Source organism: Callorhinus ursinus, unplaced genomic scaffold (genome assembly GCF_003265705.2).
Source record: "Callorhinus ursinus isolate GAN/ISIS: 27379988/994484 unplaced genomic scaffold, GSC_fseal_2.0 scaffold63, whole genome shotgun sequence".
Taxonomy (NCBI): Eukaryota; Metazoa; Chordata; class Mammalia; order Carnivora; family Otariidae; genus Callorhinus; species Callorhinus ursinus.
In genome coordinates this window covers 5,228,160-5,246,906 of record NW_027397125.1, presented here as the reverse complement: position 1 = coordinate 5,246,906, position 18,747 = coordinate 5,228,160, and the positions used below count along the sequence as shown (strand labels likewise).

Here is an 18,747-nt window from a genome sequence, read left to right as displayed (position 1 = left end):
TGATTAGAAAGTCCCCCCAAAAGGATGGGCCCAACCACATTTTGTTTTGTATTCATGCTTTGTTAGTTATCCAGATTAATGGTGAACGACGCCGTCAGTACACTTGGTGGGGCCATTCCTTAGTATGTTTTAGTCATGAGAAGAAGGAGCTGGTTGTACCCTACCATTGAAATATGATTTTGTGCTTCTTTGACATATCTCAGACCAGGTGTATCTAAAATCAGACTTGGTCTACCTTTCATCTGTTTATGGTCCTGGGTATATTTTACCTGCAAAGTAAATAGTAGAATGTACTTAACAATAAGACAATTATAAGAAAAAATATTATGTAGCTTTCAAACTTTCCAAATGAGTGAAACACATCCAACATATTCACAAATTCTTTCCCCGTGAAGTTCTTCAGTGAATTACCTACCATTCTAGGGTAACATCTAAAATTTTACTCTCAAAGTTCACCTTGAAAAGCTACAGCAAAGACTGTCTTTGAGAACAGATGTGTGAATGACCAAGATCCACTAACAATGTAGTCAGGAAAAGTGGTTATCACACTTAAATTAAATAGGAAAAATCCAAACCAAATGAAGGCTAAATGTATTTTCCTGTTTCTAGGATTTCCCCATTTTCCACCGTAACACTGTTGAAGAATGCATACCAAGCCCAAGCATCCCTCTATTTCCTTTTCTTTTTTTTCCCCGCCGTAGAGGATAAGAAGCAAGGAGTATCAAATCGAATTTCCTTGTAAGCAGCCACAGCTTAAAGGTAGTTTATGTCAAATACAGTCAGCATCTCTGGGCAGAAATGCCACTGGAAAGCTATAAACTGTTAAACCTAAGTGCTGATTCCCAGGCATAAGAAAGTTCTTCTTGACGGCTGACCAGCAGAACACTGCTGTTCATGAAGCTGGTTATGCATGACATCAGGATGGCCATTACTGAGGACCTGAGCACATATGTGCAATTTGGAACTAAAGCCCTGATACTTACTAAGAGAAAGTGTACTATCCAAATAAGACAATGAGGTGCACACGGGACTTTAATGAGTAACTGAATTCTGTATTCAATGCATTGAAAGATTTTTTTTTCCTCTACATCTTACTCTGGAGTAACGAGTCATTTCTGATTTTGTTTTGCTGAGAACATTTGACAATCCACAGTCAGTGAAATACATCTGCAAAATGACACTTATTTAACTTCCGCATCAAAGACTTTACCACTTTCAAAGACACTGGCTAAAATAACATGAATCACTGTTTAAATAAGCATGATATAGTTTAAAACTAAGCTTTGAATGTAACCATTGGTCACATCTGGAAATAGCAATGAAGGGTTGCAGGATAACATCAAGTTTTGCAATGGAAGTCATCTGAAATAACACATGTACTTACTGCGTGTATCACAAATGTTGCTTGAAAATACATTTTATTTTCACAAGAAAAAAAAAACAGGACTGCAAGTAAATAATAACGGATGCATCCTTTATAACAGACCAAAACGAATAAAACCACTTGCCGAACTAATATTTTCTTGGTTCTTCTTCACTCTTTCCATTTCAGGAGTTACACTTAAAGCTGTAGCTTTTCCCAGTTGACCTTTATAATAAACCTATCATTTCAGAGAATAAAAAATAAGAGGACTGTGAATCAATTCAACTAAATAGGAGTCTCACAGTAGCTATTTTAAAGAGCTAGCCAACAGGTGCCTGGGTGGCTCAGTCCATTAAGCATCTGCCTTCAGCTCAGGTCATGATCCCAGGGTCCTGGGATCGAGCCCTGCATGGGGCTCCCTGTTCAGTGGGGAGCGTGCTTCTCCTTCTCCCTCTGCTACTCCCTCTGCTTCTGCTCTCTTGCTCTCTCTGTCAAATAAATAAATAAAATCTTTAAAAAATAAAAATAAAAAATAAATAAATAAAGAGCTAGCCAAGAAAAGGGAACTATGAAAAAAGAGAATGCTATCTAGAGGGCTAACCATACTTAAAATGCTTGCATTTTAAATCAATCTAGTTTCATTCATCCCGTAGCATGAATCCCTGGGAATGGAGTCACTGCGAATGTACTCAAATATATGGGCATACCATCAGTAAAGCTGTCAGAAGCATTGTATCACAAAGGAATAGGAGAAGAAATGTCTTCGTGGATATTACTTAAAGGTACTCCTACCCATGTACTGCTACGGTTTGTCAGTAATTAACTGCAGCAGAACTTTTGAAAAGATGCCTAAATAGTGACCAACGTCAGCAGAACTTTTGTAAAGATGCCTAAATAGTGACCAACGTCATCCACAAACAGGCCAGCATGCTTCCCACTACTCTATTCTCCTTCTCAGTAACCATGTTCCTTTCTGAGATTAATGAAGTTATGTCAACCGTGATTCTACATATATCAGGAAAAGTTGAGCATCTACTTCTCCAAAACACAGTTGTGAGGCAAAGTGCCAAAAAATGGCCTGCCTTTGTCTTATAATCTGCTCGTAAGACTTTAAAATTTTGAGGAATAAAAGATTTCTTTGAACCTAATAGATTTCCAGGTTTCCTCTTCCAGAGAACCCAATCTATATGTTAATGACTTCAAAAAAGGATTCTCTCAGTCAACTACAGCCATGGATTACAGAAACAGAAGGGGATTAAGAATAGGCCAGGAGTTGGTGCCTGAGTAAAAACTGACAGCCCCCGTGGGTCCCATCCCACGTGATCTCTTCAGGCATGCACACTTCATAATTGCCCCCAAGACATCGCCCAAAAATAAAGCGACAGTAGCTGGGAGTGGGTGATGGGACAGGACAGGCTAATGAACAAGAACACATACTAGTAGGAAAGGCAGTAGGAAAGCTTATCTGAAGGGCCAAGATGCTAGAAGCTACCGCTGCATCCCTTAGGGGAACCACGGTAACTGGAAACATGCAGACAAGATGAGAGGGACACCCAGTGATGGATAGACAAAAATCGTGCTGGCGGTCACTAGGAATGCTAGAGCAGAGAATGCCTGGCTGTACCCACCACACCTCAGACCCTGCAACCTTTCAAGTCAACTGGCCGTCCATGGAGAGCAGAATTGTCAACACAAGGTTATGAAAATGTTATCAACACAATCCCTTCATTGACATGTTGATAATACATTTGCTATCATAAGAAAAAAAGGCTACTAAGGTCACACATTGCTGATGTTCTTCTGGTTTTCCTTAGCTCTCTTCAGCTCTGGTGGATCAGAAATGGCCGTTGCCTGTTTAATTTCTCCTTTGTATTTTACCTGCGGAGGATAAGGGAGAATTTTAATAGAGGGTAGAACGGTCTCCCCTGACACACCGCAGAGGAGGAACCTCAAAATTGACCCTATCTTTACACGTTTTCCCCCACTGTAGTTAGGCAGCCACCTTTCAGTTCATATCTACACCTGGATCCTGATTCTTCTGACGTGGCAAGCACAAAATGTCAGCTGTGCTTCTTTACAATGATTTTTCGATACATACTTTGCTGTCCAATACCGAAGCTAATTGCAAATTCCATAACTAAAAGCCATGGAAATATGAGAGAAACAAGGGAATGAAGTCACTCCAAGAGAACCATAGCAAGGTTACCGGGGAAGCCCAGGGAAGGCCATTTACTCTCATTCTGACCTGAGGCTTTCAAAAGAAGCTAAAGATTCCTGGCTCCTACCACATTCTGGGGGTGTTATAAGAATAAAGCAGTATTCAGCCTGATTTTTCTCCTCCACCTGGAAGAACTCACACTCAAATTTTAAAGCCTTTCAAAATTCCCTGTTGAGGAAGAAGAAGGCTATTATTTATTTTGGTAAAAGTTCCATGAAAGGGTCCAAAAAATGGGAAAAATAACTAGTAGGGGGCACCTTTGAAAGGGCTTTCTGAATTGAGGGAGGCCTGGGTTCAAATCCCAGGTCTGCCTTTCACACTATAGGTTCCTGGCATGTCCTCTGACCTCCCCAAGAATCAGTTTTCTGCACCTGCAAACCAGAAAAATAAATTGTGCCGACCTCATGGCTTCATATAAAGCACTGAGCACAGGAGCCCTATCAGAGGTACCTCCTGATTGTGAACTCTCATTGCTTTATTAGCAATAGATTACTGATGATTGACTAATGTTTTCCATTTTATCTATAGGTTCCCTGCCCTGACCTTATGTCTTCGAACCCCAGCCAAGCCGAGTCTTCTTTTGTTCTATTCTAACAGATAATTTTTTTTTTCTCAAATTGACAACAGACCCACTTCTCTCCAGGTCCTTCCCTGAAAGTAGAGATTTACCTACTCAACTATGAGGTCCATGAGGATAGGAAACCAGCTCCCACCCATCTTTGTCTGCCAGTGGAATGCCTGGCAGATTGGGGTGCTTACTGAAGATTTCTTGAATAAACCACCATGGCTAAATTATAGCAAGACAGTCCCACATTTCCTGGGTCGCAGGAGAGAACCAAAGGGCATGCCCTTGAGCACGTGACCATGAAAAGGAGCATCCAGCCCATGGAGGGCTTAAGCTTTTCAGAGAGCACCGTGAAGAATAAAAATGCGTAACGCTTGCCAACAGAAGAGAACACAGAACCACTTGCCGTACTCAGTTGCTCCTGGTTTCTCCTCACCCTCTCCATCTCCGGTGTGACGCTCACCGGCGTGGCTTTGTGGCACTGCTCTTTGTACTGGAGCTGCAAGACAAGGTGCAAGACAGTGTGGAGTTATGCAAAAGAGGTATGCACCCATCCTCCAGAACAGACTAAAAGGAAATGCCACGCGGCTACAAAGTATCCATTAGTTAAAAGCTTCATTAGGATTGCAAAGTGAACTATGTATCGCTAATAGACGTCTCCATTACACTCATCCCAGACTCCGAGGTCCTTCTTGTCCACATGTTTTGAATGCCACCTTTTGGCGGTGCTCCTTCGAATTGTGTTATGTAACGGTGGCCTGAGTTTGGTTGTTATCAGTAATAAGAAATTACGCCTTCTGTGAATCCATTTCTTCATAGCACTAAAGCAACACTATCAAATTACTATTTTATACTTAACAATAAAAAGTGTACATTCTTATCATAGCAACGAGGGCTGCCCCAGTCCCATGCTTGCACCTTCGTGACAGACTGTCACTATGGAAACGCCCCTGAACCTCAAAGTTTCCCTTCTCTACAAAGTTCCCACAATGACAGGCCTGTCCTCTGACTAGCATTATGGAAATTTGCCTTACCTACTGCATAAGAGGTTCTCTTTTTTGGCTGGGAGGATCAGACCCCAACATTTGTGGTCAGTTTTCCAGCAATTCCACAACACCCCAGGAAATAAATGAGCATCCAGCACAAAGAAACAGAATGGCATGTCCATCCAATGAATTTTGGACAGGCAAAAAGTAAAACTGGAGGTTAAAATCCTATGATGAGGAACTCCACAGCTTAATGATTTCCTGGAATTTAAATTTAGTGGAAGGGAATTTGTTTTTCTTGCGAGATATCACAAGACCTGAGGGGCCTGCAGATAAAATGGACTTGAGCTGCACACCCTCAGCCGCGAACATGACAGCGAAGAGAAGTTTGATCAGCTGGGAAATAAATGACGAAGAGTCAGGCCCCCTCCGGGGGGCTGCTTTCCTCAGTGGGCACCTTTCTTTGTGCTGTGACATGTAGTTGAGAGTTTGGGCAGATTCTGTGTCCGGGATAATGAATGGTCTTAGTTAAAGTGAGAAAAGGTCCAGTGTAATCTCTACCGCTGGGAGGGGGAAAAATCTGCTGATCGCATGACAGATGTGGAGAAACTGTTGGAGCCACTTGGCAGTGGATGTAAGTTTGGGGACGTAAAGCTGATATTGGCGACTCTTCCTGTCTTGTTTTCATCCATTCACAAACATGTTAAGTGCTCTCCAAGCAAGATCTCACTTAATACCCTCGTCCCTGTTTCATAGGTAAGGAAGTTCAGGCTGGGAGAGGCGGGTGGTTTGTAAAAGTTATACAGCAGGTAAGGGCTGGAGCTGAGATCCAGCCAGCAGACCCGGGTCCACATTCTTCCTGCGACTCCAGTATGGTCCCAGTTTCTACTGTGTGCACATCCCTGGCCGTATGCCAGGCCGGCTATCAAGAGTGCTATGATTGCCAATATTAGCCTTTCATTAAATTAACTCACTATTATTTGCAAATAAAGTTATTTTAAGGAGGTGTTATGTTTCTCTGACACACTGAAAACTACTAACCTATTCTTTTAGAAAAAGGGACACATTAAAACAATTTAATCCCTAAACCAAGGCCTGCTCACGGGCGGAGCACCTGCCACCTATATACGTGAACCACACTTTGGGAAACAGTGGGACTCCCGACTTGCTTCCTTAGGGCCCAAATTACAACTTCTCTCTGCACCATCAGGTCCTTGCCACCTTTTACCCCACGCACTCATCACACTAAACCTTCCCTTCCTTGACCGGGACTTGGACCCTGAACAAATTCGGTTTGCTCTGCCAGGAAGAAGCTTCCTCACAAAATCCACCCCAACTTTTATTAATCCTTCAAGATCTAACTCAAATGTTACTCTTCCTCCGAGGGTCTTTCTCTCTCTCTCACGGACATTGCCTTCTTTCTCTGCATTTCCACAGCACTTTGCAAAAGGAATCATTACTTATCATTAAAGGAGACACTGAATGTAATGTACTCCACAAGCATAGTAAACAGTCAGTAAATATTAATTATTGTGATAGCATTTCATGCATAATAGGTATTTATTCCCATGTCTGTTTCTCCTAGAGACCTGGAGATGTCGCACTCAGCTTTGAATTTCCCCAGATTAAGAACAGAGCAGGCATTCAGTAACATGTCCTTTGATGGATAAATGCACACAGGAGGTGTCATGCTAGTTCAGCCTAAAGATGGGGGGATTCTTAGCCCCACCTTTTAGGAACTGGCCTCCTACAACAGTGTGCATCGTCCTGGGACTTCACCCGTAAAAGTACCACACCCTCATTGCCTACTGCCATTCAGTAGAATAGAAAATGGTACTCAAAGAAATATGATCACACATTGCTGATGTTCTTCTGGTTTTCTTTAGCTCTCTTTAGCTCTGGAGGATCGGAAATGGCCGTTGCCTGATTCATCTCTTCTTTGTATTTTACCTGCATTACGTATTTAAAAAACAAGGTGGTAAATGATTAAAAACAAAACAAACAAACAAAAGCAATGTGGGTTTTAATTCAACGAGAGGTTTAAAAGATAGGTAAGAATCCTGCATTCGTAACTATTACACAGTTGAATTTTTTAGACTCCAACAGTAATTTTCCTTCAGTGGGAACACAAATTTTTATTTTATGGGATGTTGCTTTCAGGATTCCTTTATCCTAAAGTGCAAATGAACTCATATCTATTCACCTAGCTATCACCATAGGAGTTACTTAATTAAAATAAGCAAATGTTGCTTATGAAAATAAATTTTATCATTAGGCAAAGACACAAAAAACCTTAGAAATCATCGTAAGTGATATAATAACTTTTAAGTTTTTAGCCAAAAAGCAGTTTCTACTCATTAATGTGTGAGTTTAAATGTACCATGGATTTAAAGGCAAAGGCCAAACTGTGTTAGCTACAGAGTCTTGGGAAGACTGCTTGTCTGGGTGAGAGCACACAAATGATCCAGAATAAGGAAAAAAAAAAAAGTGGCCACAACCAAAGAAGAAAAAGAGGAAGGTGGAAGGAAATGTACAAAAAAGCAGAGGCCAAGGCCCCTGATCTCTAACGAAGGCCCGGTGGCAGGAAGTCAGGATCATGTTATACAAATCCAGCCTATATACTGGCACCCACTTTATTCAAAAGCTCTTCCTTCAAATCTACTTAGAGGAAGATCAACCAGACAAAAATGGTAATGCCAGCACACGGTTATGCATGAGACAAGAAACAGCTCTTTAAACTTATGAAATGATTAGTAATGCCATCGGATCAGGTGGTATTTTAATATGTCTAAAATTCATGGAAGATTAGATTTAAGAAAAAGGATACACATAAATATTTATATGTAGCAAATGCAGGCAAGACCTAAGAGGCACATGTTGAAATTTAGCAAAGACTTAAATCTACATAAACCAGGTTTTTAGAAATCACTTGTTAATATTTAAATGATTAAGGCTGAAATCCATGCTGACAGTGACAAAGAAATGGTAACCTACGTATCTATGTCCTAGTAGCCTTAGATTTAATATGAGTAACAATGGCACTATGAGTCCAGATCCGAAACAGTTAAATTGACAATACACTGAGAAAGACCACCTCTAAATAAGATTCAAAAATAGTTCTTAACAGGGAAAGCTAATAGCTAAAAGGCTTGTACATCGGAGGTGGAAAATGTCGAGATCTTTAAATGTTAGAGAATCATATCTTGGTTTGACAGATCTGGCTAATCTTGAAAGGGCAACTTTCCATTTGAATACTAAGCAGGAATTCATGGCCCAACCGTATAGAGATACAGAACAACGCATTTATTGTTTGCTGGAAGAGGCAGTGGAACGTTGGAAAAAGAAATGATATAACATACTACTTTGCGTGACTTTCCTCGGGTGAGCAGCTAAACGTGATTAAAGATGAACATTTGTGTTTCTCATACGACTCTAAACTAATCAAAATGGCACAGTCATTTTACTGTAGGCAATGGAATTGCATACTACAGAACATTTATAACACTGTATTTCAGTACACTGATGGGGACATTTCAAATATGATCACTGGAAAGTGAAGGAAACATTTTATCCTTCTCTGCCAAACTAAGTTCCCCCACCGGACCCCAGCATGGCTGGACACAGGCTCTTGCCATAGTGGATCAGAACACATTTGCACACCCTAACCGTAACCTCCTTCTCCTCATGCTTTCTTCCGGAGACAGTTTCATTCATGCTACAGAAATTTTATTACACTAGTAGTCTGCAGATTTTTCGAAGTATGCTTTACTGCAGCATTACCTTGCCTTTCCTACTCTTTCTCCACAAAAGCCCATGCACACTCCTATTCTAGAACACCACATAACTATCCTGACAGATACATCTAACCGGAGATGTTCTACTTGAATTACTTAAAGGCTCTGCCTCCAAGAGTGAAGGTGAAGAGAAAGGTCAAGAAGGGGATTTCAGGAAAGAACCTTTACGACTTCCTCAAGAAGAAACTAAATACACTCCATATCCATGGAAGAATTCCTGGCCAGTCTCCATTGTAAATGTCAAATACTGAATGGAAAAGTTCTTACCTATAACAGTAAGCGCCTCCTCTACCCTTCCCCCCTAAGCTCAAAGGGAGTTGGAGGCTAAGTTATATTACAAATTATAGTGAAGGTGCATGTTTTTGCTTTGCTGAAAGCTGGAAGAAGTAGAAAGCAAACAGGGCCTCTGAAACCTTCCCTTCAGCCACCAAAGAGATGTACTAAGGGCCTTAAATCATTCTGCAGGGTAAAATTTCTTTCCACCAAGTTGTGGAGAGGTACTAAAATTTATCTTTTCTCTGAAAAAATTTAATACAGTTAAAATTCTGTTCAAAACATGAAATCTAATCCTAGATTTCATTACTGGACTATTAAAGTGATCTATCTGTCGTGCACTATGATATATCAAGATGAAACACTGCTTTAGCTTCAAGGGGAACAAGGCTACAGTTTTCCTTCTGAAAGTGAGACTTTTGATACTTGATGAAATAGCATTTTAACAAAGTGAAGAATAAAAGAAAAAGCAACCAGTTTAGCAAAGAACTAAAAACATTTATCTAGTTTATGCTTGCTTTTGGAAAGGATAATTAATGCTATAGAGCACTTACTGAACTAATATTCTGCTGATTTTTCTTCGCTCGTTCAGTCTCTGGAGTATATTTTACTGCCATGCCAGCTCCTACTTCTTCCTTATAAAATACCTTTATTATAAGAGAAGGAAAGAATAACTATAAGCTTATTGGAATTCAGGTCCTAGATCAGATTCTTATAAAAGAAAGACAATTTCTCAGGTTCTCAAGTAATGTGAATACAGCTTCTATTTATGAGTAACAGGTTATATCAATCAATTAAATAATCCATTATGAGAATAAATGTCCCATTTGAGTCTCACATTCCATAGCATCCCACCAGTAATGCCCAATACCTCTTCTAGGGCATGTGTGGTAGCTGACGTGGCTGCAGATTATTTGGTCTAAGAATTTAAGTGGGCAAACCAGAGTTTCTTTCTTCAAATACAAACACATATCACATGTGTGTTTGAGAAAAATCAAAGCACATTTTAGAAAAGCTTACTAAGCAGTATCATTTAATTCAAAAACGGCATGAAATTTTAAGCAAGTGCTATTCTCCAAACACAAAGATGCCTTCATTCTCTTCAAAGAAAATTCTGGCTCTATCACCAATATCAAAAGTTTATTCAGTCTATTTCCCGTCTCTGCTACATTAACCTTCCCACATGTCTCTCCACTCCTACCAACAATCCACCCCTTTCAAAGACAAAGCAAAACAAAGAAACAAAATGTTTTACCAAATGGTAGAATAATTATAAAAAAGGCATATGAGAACTATTCCCTCTGTTAAGATTTGGTAATTCAGTGGGCCCTAATGGGGGTTGGGAGAGTATGGCCTCAGAGATGTTTTCTTCCACAAGACAAAAAATCTAGAAGACCATGGAATCACAGGAGAAACAGGTGGAAACAGCTTTTTTCCCCTGATCTTCCCTTCCAGCCAGACTTTTCCATTTCTTAGCACACCTGATTTGAAGGCCCTAGAGGTACCTGACTAGCACACATTGAGGTTTAGAGTTTACCAATTTATTACAAAGTAGAAAATATTCTGAAAGTCCTCAGACTTAATAGAATTTATATTTTGATGAGACATTTACTTAACTACTAAGTGACTAATGAGCTAGTTGTACATAAAAATATTGGCTGTATGGTCAATTTTTATAATCTTAGAATTCAGGTTTATATATCCATTAAACATAGACCCTATCCCTTAATTAATGCTTGCTGATACAATTCCTATTCCTCAAAATAAAAATATAAAAGTTTAGGAATCGGTTACAAGATAGTAAATCTCTAAATACATTATCATTGCAAATCAGTGACCAGGAAGGAAATCACATTATAGGATTATTCTCATCTCTGAAGTAAAATCTGTGTGGAAGATTAAGATCTCTTTCCTAATTAAAATTTTAAATTTCAGTTAAAAAGAACTCTTGCTTGTACCACAGAAGAAAATTTGAAATTGTAATTCCAAAACAATCATGATAAATTATACCTTGTAAGAACATTTGGTACTATTAAAGAGAAACAAAGTGCCCAAAATGGAGTCACTCATGTTAAGCCCCATCAAGACTTAATACCTAACCTAATTGCAGTTTCAGCCTCTCCCAAGAGTGGAATTTTAAACCAATCAGTCTGGAATTTCCTGATCAGCACTAGAGAGGTAATCTGCATGGTAGGCCCCCACCTTTTTCCCTAAGGGAACGTGACCTTGTCTGAAGCAATCCTATCTTTTCTCTTGCTAATAACTTCCTTGTCCTGCCAGTTTCTGCCTATCAGAGCCTTATATTTTGTACATCTCTACTGATCATCCTCAAATTTGTTAGAGGGGATACTGCCTGATTCATGAATTATTGAATCAAGCCAATTAGATCTTTAAATTGACTGAATTTTGGTTCTTTAACAGAACTTACTATTTTTTAAAGAAGGAAAGATAATACATTTGACAGAAAAGTCAAACAATGCAACAAGCAATCAGACAATGAGGAAAAAGGCCCTCCTTCCAGAAACAAAATTTCCAGGTGGCCACTGAAAAGCAGTAATGGCTACTCACCGCACTAATGTTCTGTTGAGTTGTCTTGATTCTCTGAATTTCAGGAGTATCTGCCACAGAACTATAGTTAGAAAGCATCTTTTCTGCTTCGTCTTTATACTTTTTCTAAAAATAGAAACAGTTCATATGAATCTGAAAGTGTGTGTGTGTGTGTGTGTGTGTGTGTGTATGAGAGACAGAAAATGATGCTGCTTCCAACTCTCCCATTCCACATGGCTCATATCATCATAAATTATATCTTATAATTCAAAGCAGTTGTTGATGTGACAGCAAAAATAAAGAGAATAAGCAAACAGAGTAAGCAAATAGCCCAGAGAAGCAAGCTTGCCTCTTCTCAGGCAATGGGTCCCACCCTAGTCCATTCAAAGGCCTCTGGAGGGCATGGCCTCTGTGCCACTCTAAGTTTAGAAACTTGTGATGTTGTAACTTACAATAAGAAGTTTATATTTGGTCTTTGTCCCTACTTCTGGCACAGAGTTCCCAAAACCCTCAGAATTTCCTGTGATGAGAGCGGAAAGAATATCTTTTGTTATGTTAATGAAGCGATTTTTGGACCACACTTAAGGATGGGACTGGTTGCCAGGGGAACCAAACAAGTGATTAAAGGGTTGGACTTCCAGTCCCAACCCCCAACATCTGGGAAGGGGAGAGGAGCTGGAGGCTGAATCAATCACCAATAGCCAATGAGTTGATCAATCATGTCTATGTAATGAAGCCTCCATAAAAACCCAAAAGGAAAGGGTTCAGAGAGCTTCCGGGTTGGTGAACCTAGGGAGATTTGGGGGAAATTGTGAATGAACCCGGAGAGGGCTTGGAAGCTCTGTGCCCTCTCTAATACCTTGCCCTATGCCTCTCTTCCATCTGGCTGTTCCTGAGTTATATCCTTTTATAATAAACTGCCAATCTATTTAAGTTCTGTGAGCTGCTCTAGCAAATGAATCAGACCCACAGAGGGGGTCCTGGGAACCTCTGATCTATAGGCTGTTGGCCAAAAGCACAGGTGACAAACTGAGCTTGCAACTGGCATCTGAAGAGGGGAGGAGAAGCATCCTGTAGGACTGAGACCCCTAACCTGTAGAACTTAGTGTTGGCTTCCAGTAGACAGTGCCTGAGTTGAGTTGAATTCTCCAATCCCTTGCTGATGTCCGAGAATTGCTCGTTGGTATGGGGAAGCCTCCACATACATGCGTTGGAACTGGTGACCAGAACCCAGAAGAAACCTACCCTCTCATGAGCAGCCCCAGCCCCTGTTCAAAGTAGTCCTATAGCTCCTGCAAGTAACCTGGCTCTCAATATCCACTATTTCTACACTTCTGAATTCATGCTTTGTTTCCTGCTTCAGAAGAAGATACATTTGATAATGAAAAGATACTAGTATTTCCGTAGTTGAGATTAAAATCTCAATTTTCAAATATATTACTATAAGCTCCAATACAATCTGGGCCATATCTTTGACGAGTACCCACATTTACATAGTTGTAGGTATGGTTTGACATTAACTCATTGAATCAATCCCACAAGCAGATAGTATTACTATCCCCTCTTACAGATGGAGAAACTGAGACACTAGCTAAGAAGTGTCAGAGCTTGGATTTAACCCAGGCCCTCTGGGTCCAAAGTCAGTGAAGTTAACCATTATGGCGTACTGATGCTTGTTAGGAAAGTAATTATTGTTCGTGTTGAGACTCAACACAGCACCATTACAATCTCATAAGAATTCCATTGTATCCTATATAATTAAAATTCCTTGAAGTTAGATGTATCCTTCTGTCACACACAAACAAAGCAACACTGTGAAGTTAAGGCAGGAATACTGACAATTCAGGCATCACTTCCTCTGGGAAGCCTTTACCTTTTGGGCGCATGTATCACGGTTTGTAATACTGTATTTGTGTGATTATTTGATTATTAAACTATTAGATTAGTTCCCCAAGGGCAAAACCATGTCTAATTTTGCATGAAAGTGGGTGCTCAGAAAGTATTTACTGAACTAATGAATGAGATTGGCATTTTTGAGACAGTAACTTTTCTCCACTGACTCGTATGACCATTTACCTATTTTATGTACTTATCAATAATTTCAGTCACTTGATATAGTTAGAGCCAACTTCTCCAAGTTCAGGTGGCACCATGAGATACTGAGGACAGAGGAACATGCACTTCAGGACCATCCCAACAGCTGGGTCATCTGAGGAGGCTGAGAAGCAGATAACTCCTTTGACATGTGCCTCTGTCATCTGGATACACTGTTTGGAACTAGGAGATGTTCGGATACTGCTTATGTTTTAATGGGAATTTTAACAAATGTGGTCAGATTTTGTTGAAAATTATTTTCATCATAAATCCCATTAATCAAATGTAATTCCTTGGTCAATTTTCTATAACACTTTTAATTTTCTCATTCCCCTTTACTATTTTTTTTTCTGTTGGGATTCCTTCTTTTCCTTGTAAATTTTATAGCAAAGACAATATTCACTAACGAATTTTTTGCCCAGTTCAGATTTTATCAACAACTTCTTCCATTAAATATATTATTTTGTGGTTATGTCCATATCCAACTTTTCTAGAGCTTTTTTTGTACAGGTCTTTCTAGAGGATGTGTGACCGGTCCACTTGGTAAATTAAATTTTACCAAGAAGACAGTTCTTCTCTTAATTTTTAGTTAATACTCAATTTCACCTTCTACCTTGTGCAGTTTTATTCACTGTTTGTTGGCGCTGATTATTTTAAGGATAATATTCATGATGAGAGGGTTAAAAGACAAAGTCATTTGTAATCTCTTTTCTGTAGTGTGAGCACTGGACTCAAGTGTGCACTAGAGTCAAAAACTAAAAATAAAAAAGATCACAGTGTCATTGGACTCAAACAGGAGAGATCAGACACTCAATAAACAGCCATTGAATTGACAGCAACTGTCCCTTTCATTAGTGAGATTAATCAAGTTTGACCAATAGCTCCTAGAATAGAGTGCACTGACTTTGAATACAGTGCCCTCCAAAAAATATCAGTCTTAGAGACACACAAAGCACATGGTGACTGGAGATCAGAAAACAGTATTCTGAGCATCTTCACTCCCTACCAACCTGGCTATAGATCTCAGATGCCCTCTTGGCTCGCAGTATGTCCGGGATGTCCATGCTCACTTGCATTCCTTTCCCCTTAATTTCATTTTCCAAGTCTTTCTTGTATTCTTTCTAAAAGAACAGAAAATAACCTTCAGAGCTTTGCTTAGCCTCCCATAGCAATGCAGATATGTATGTGTTTGACTCTCAAGGCCACGCGTGCAAAAACGCCATTTATACTTTTTCTAAACACAGTTCATTGTGTCTGTTGTAAACTTTGCATCCTGTGGGTTTCTCACCTGGCTGGCCATTTCCGATGCTTTCTTGGCTCTCTGGATATCAAGAGTGTCTGGACCCACCAGCATGCCCTTCCCTTTTATTTCAGTCTCCAGATCTCTCTTATAGTCTTTCTGGAGAAAACAAAACATGCAATGAGGGCTCCACAAGAACGTGAAAAACTGTTGACAACTGTGATGGCATTTTCACATCAGGATTGTGGTCTTGGACTCTTACTTCTCTTATTTCTATAAAACTAGGAAGAGTTTTAAAACTTGTGGGAGGAACATGGCTCAAAGTGACTTAGTCACAAGTCATCAGAAGGCTTCTATCTACTAACCTGAATTAAGAAAGAAAACACAGTTAGCCAAGGGGGAAGTTTTTCTATTTCAGTACAATAAAATTGATCAGTTATTGGTTAACATATAACTCATTTGATGAATATCAGTAAAAGGTCATTGTAAAACTGTCACTTTTTGCTCTGTAGTGAATGACTGTTGCTGGTTGCTTCCTTGGAATGCAACCACTCTTGCCCCCACCCCCAACAGCCCCTGATTTGCCACTGGGCAACTCACAGCTCCCCCATGCTAGACCATTCCACTCGGGTGAGACTGGCCCAAGGCCGCGGGTCCTGTTGGGTTTACATAACCCATTATACCCCATCCCCGGTCCTTCTGGTTTTCTCCAGGGATGAGTAGGATTCTTTTTCCACACAAGATATCAAGAAGCTTTCCCTTTCCTTCTAGACATGGATGGAGAAGGAAGGAGCTCCAGGAGCTGCTATGAGCCTCTTTGCAAATAGAAGAAAGCCTGCCTGAGAACTGAAGAGAGAAACTGAAACTCAAATCACATTGTCTGAGCCCCAGAGCAAGCCGAGCCTAGGGCTTCCTCTACTGTTCGGTTCTAAGAACAATAAATTATCTGCTTGTTTTGAGCAGCCTGAATTGAATTATGTGTTACTTACAAAACAGTCATAATTACCCACACACAACATGTCTCTGAGACTCATCACATTTTAAAATTGATCATAAAAAATTGAGCAGGCTGTACACTTAAGTTGTATACTTTTCAGTGTGTATGTATTCTTCAATGAAAAATTTTATTACAAGATTAAAAAAACTATTGACTGTATCTAATTACATTTCTTCTAAAACAGTTATTTCCTCTTGTGTTGACATACTTTAGATGTGACATAATCTAGATTTGTAGATTCCCTGCAATGGCGTATATGTTGGCCTGCTTATTTGTGATATCCTAAATTTTAAAAGGTATAAACAAAGATCTCAGTCTCTGAGAAATATTATATTTTTTCCTATCTTCTACTCATAACTCTGTTTATTTTCACTGACTTAGAGTCTCAGTTTCACTTTCCTGAATACAGTTTAAGTAATAGCATTTAACTTTCAAAATCACAATACTCCATTATTACTATGTGTGTATAAAAAAAAAAAAATCTCTAGTAAGCCTCTTTAAGGCCCCCAAACAAAGCACATCATTTGAAGGACAATGTATGTAGAAAGTGAGGCACTGATCATAGACAGCCACCAAGGTTCCTGGGTAGAAGTATGTCATTTAATTTTGCAATATGAATGTTGAAATCTAAAAGCGTCCTCAAGCACATAAATAGACTAGGTAGGACACTAGTTACATCATTTACATACTAATGCATAATAAAACACCCTAAAACTTTGAAGGTTTAAAACAACATGATGGCACCTAGACTCCAAGAAGGCAAGCCCCAATACACGAGGGTTTTGGAGGCTCTGCGGGAGTCGTGTTTGCTAATATCCTATTGGCTAAAGAAAGTCACATGGTTAATTCCCTAGGTTCTGGAGGGTTTAACTATTGGGAGCGATTCACGCAACAGTATATACCACATTAATTTCTTTGAAAAGTTAAGCCTTGAACTATAGCAAAGTCCCAAAGTTTGGTTGAAATGGATGTGTGAGCCTATCAATTGGGCAAAATGGGACATGGCTAGGATTACATACAAATGAGAACTTTGGATTGCAAAGATAATGGCCTGGCCATAATTGTAATGTACATATAACCAGAGGGCAGCGGACTCCCCTAGGCCTTTCCTTCCCCTAGCTTCTCAGGAACTAGTATACAGTCCTAAGGTACAGAAATTGAAAGCAGCATATCGTTGAATAAAACAAATCCATACCATTCCAAGGAAAGACATGACATTCCAACGTTTCATGAAAGGAATATGTCTTAGAAGCCTGTTCTTAGGAAAAAGTGTGAAATGCAAAATTTATATTCTTTCCACATTGTTCTCCCCAGGGAAAGGATGCCTTCTTTTGGCTTCACCCCTCAGGATGATTTCGAAGGCTCTCCTCCAGCCTCGAATCCCTCACTCCCAACCCCCTTACTCCAAGCCAGTAACTTGAACTAACACTGCCCCCTCCTCATAATAAGAAATATTTTAGGGGGGCGGAGCAAGATGGCGGAGGAGTAGGAGACCTAGATTTCGTCTGGTCTCAGAAATTCAGCTGGTTAGGGATCAAACCATTCTGAACACCTACGAACTCAACAGGAGATCAAAGAGGAGAGTAGCAACAACTCTCTGAACAGAGAAGCGACCACTTACTGGAAGGTAGGACGTGCGGAGAAGTGAATCCGAGGCGATATTCGGGAGGATAGACGGCGGGGGAGGGGGCCTCTGTCGGCCGCTTCTGGCAAGTGCTAGAGCCGCGGAGCACAAAATCAGACCTTTTAGAAGTCGGCTCCGCTGAGGGACGTCGCTCCAGTGGCTAAGCGGGGGTGGAACCCTCGCGGGACAGTGGGGTCTCAGGACCCTTGGGGTCACAGAAAGACTGGGGGAGCCTGAGTGCGCCAGAGCTCCCAGGCATCGGAGCGGGGAAGCCGGCTGCAGAGACGGAGCTGAGGCGCGGGCTCTCAGCTCGGGGTTGCCATAAACTGTGATCCGCGGCCCAGTCGGGCCTCTGCTCCTCCAGCAGGGACCCAACAAGTGGCAGAGCCGGGGAGACTCCCCTTCCTCCCCCAGGGAGGAGCGGCGCGGGAGCACACCGCAGGGATCTGCTGGGTTTGGAGACTCCACACGGGGTCGGGTGCCAGAGATAGAAATGCTCGGTCACAGGCCGGGTGAGCACGGAGTGCGGCCGGAGACCGGGGACAAGGGAGTGACTGCTTTTCTCTGGGGGCGCACTGAGGAGCGGGGCCCCAAGTTCTCAGCTCCCCCGGGTGGAGATTGGGAGGCCACCATTTTTGCCCTGGTCCTCCAAAGCTGTACCGAGAGCTTGCAGGGAACAAAAGCTCCTGAGATCAAACCCGAGCAGCTTGCTTAGCACGAACCGACAAGGGCGGGGCAATTCAGCCTCCGGCAAAGACATTTGGAAACCACAGCAACAGGCCCCTCCCCCAGAAGATCAGCACGAACAGCCAGCAAGCCAAGACCAAGTTTACCGATCAAGGAGAACGGGAGAACTCCAGCGCTAGGGGAATACTGCACATAGAATTCATGGCTTTTTTTTACCATGATTCATTAGTTCATCAAAGTTAATTTTTGTTAACTGTTTTTTTTTCTTTTTCTTTTTCCCTTTTTCAACCAACATCTTATCAATCTCTTTTTTTAAAAAAAAAAAAATTTTTTATTTTTCATTTTTAGAGTCATATTTT

At 40.7% G+C, this 18,747-nt stretch overlaps 1 protein-coding gene across 13 annotated transcripts in view; it reads right to left on the bottom strand.

Annotated features, from left to right (window-relative positions):
- NEBL (nebulette) overlaps positions 1–18,747 on the bottom strand; it is a 340,529-nt gene that overhangs the window by 32,816 nt on the left and 288,966 nt on the right. For 11 of the 13 annotated variants that reach the window (XM_073885609.1, XM_073885613.1, XM_073885607.1 and 8 more), the window contains 9 exons: positions 15,129–15,239; positions 14,851–14,961; positions 11,768–11,872; positions 9,754–9,846; positions 6,990–7,082; positions 4,553–4,645; positions 3,149–3,241; positions 1,509–1,601; positions 165–269 (listed from right to left, as the gene is read on the bottom strand). The exons of the other annotated variants lie outside the window; for them this stretch is intronic. In XM_073885609.1, coding sequence (XP_073741710.1) covers positions 165–269; positions 1,509–1,601; positions 3,149–3,241; positions 4,553–4,645; positions 6,990–7,082; positions 9,754–9,846; positions 11,768–11,872; positions 14,851–14,961; positions 15,129–15,239 — 897 coding nt within the window. The remainder of the gene's footprint in view (positions 1–164; positions 270–1,508; positions 1,602–3,148; positions 3,242–4,552; positions 4,646–6,989; positions 7,083–9,753; positions 9,847–11,767; positions 11,873–14,850; positions 14,962–15,128; positions 15,240–18,747) is intronic. 13 annotated transcript variants of the gene reach the window in all.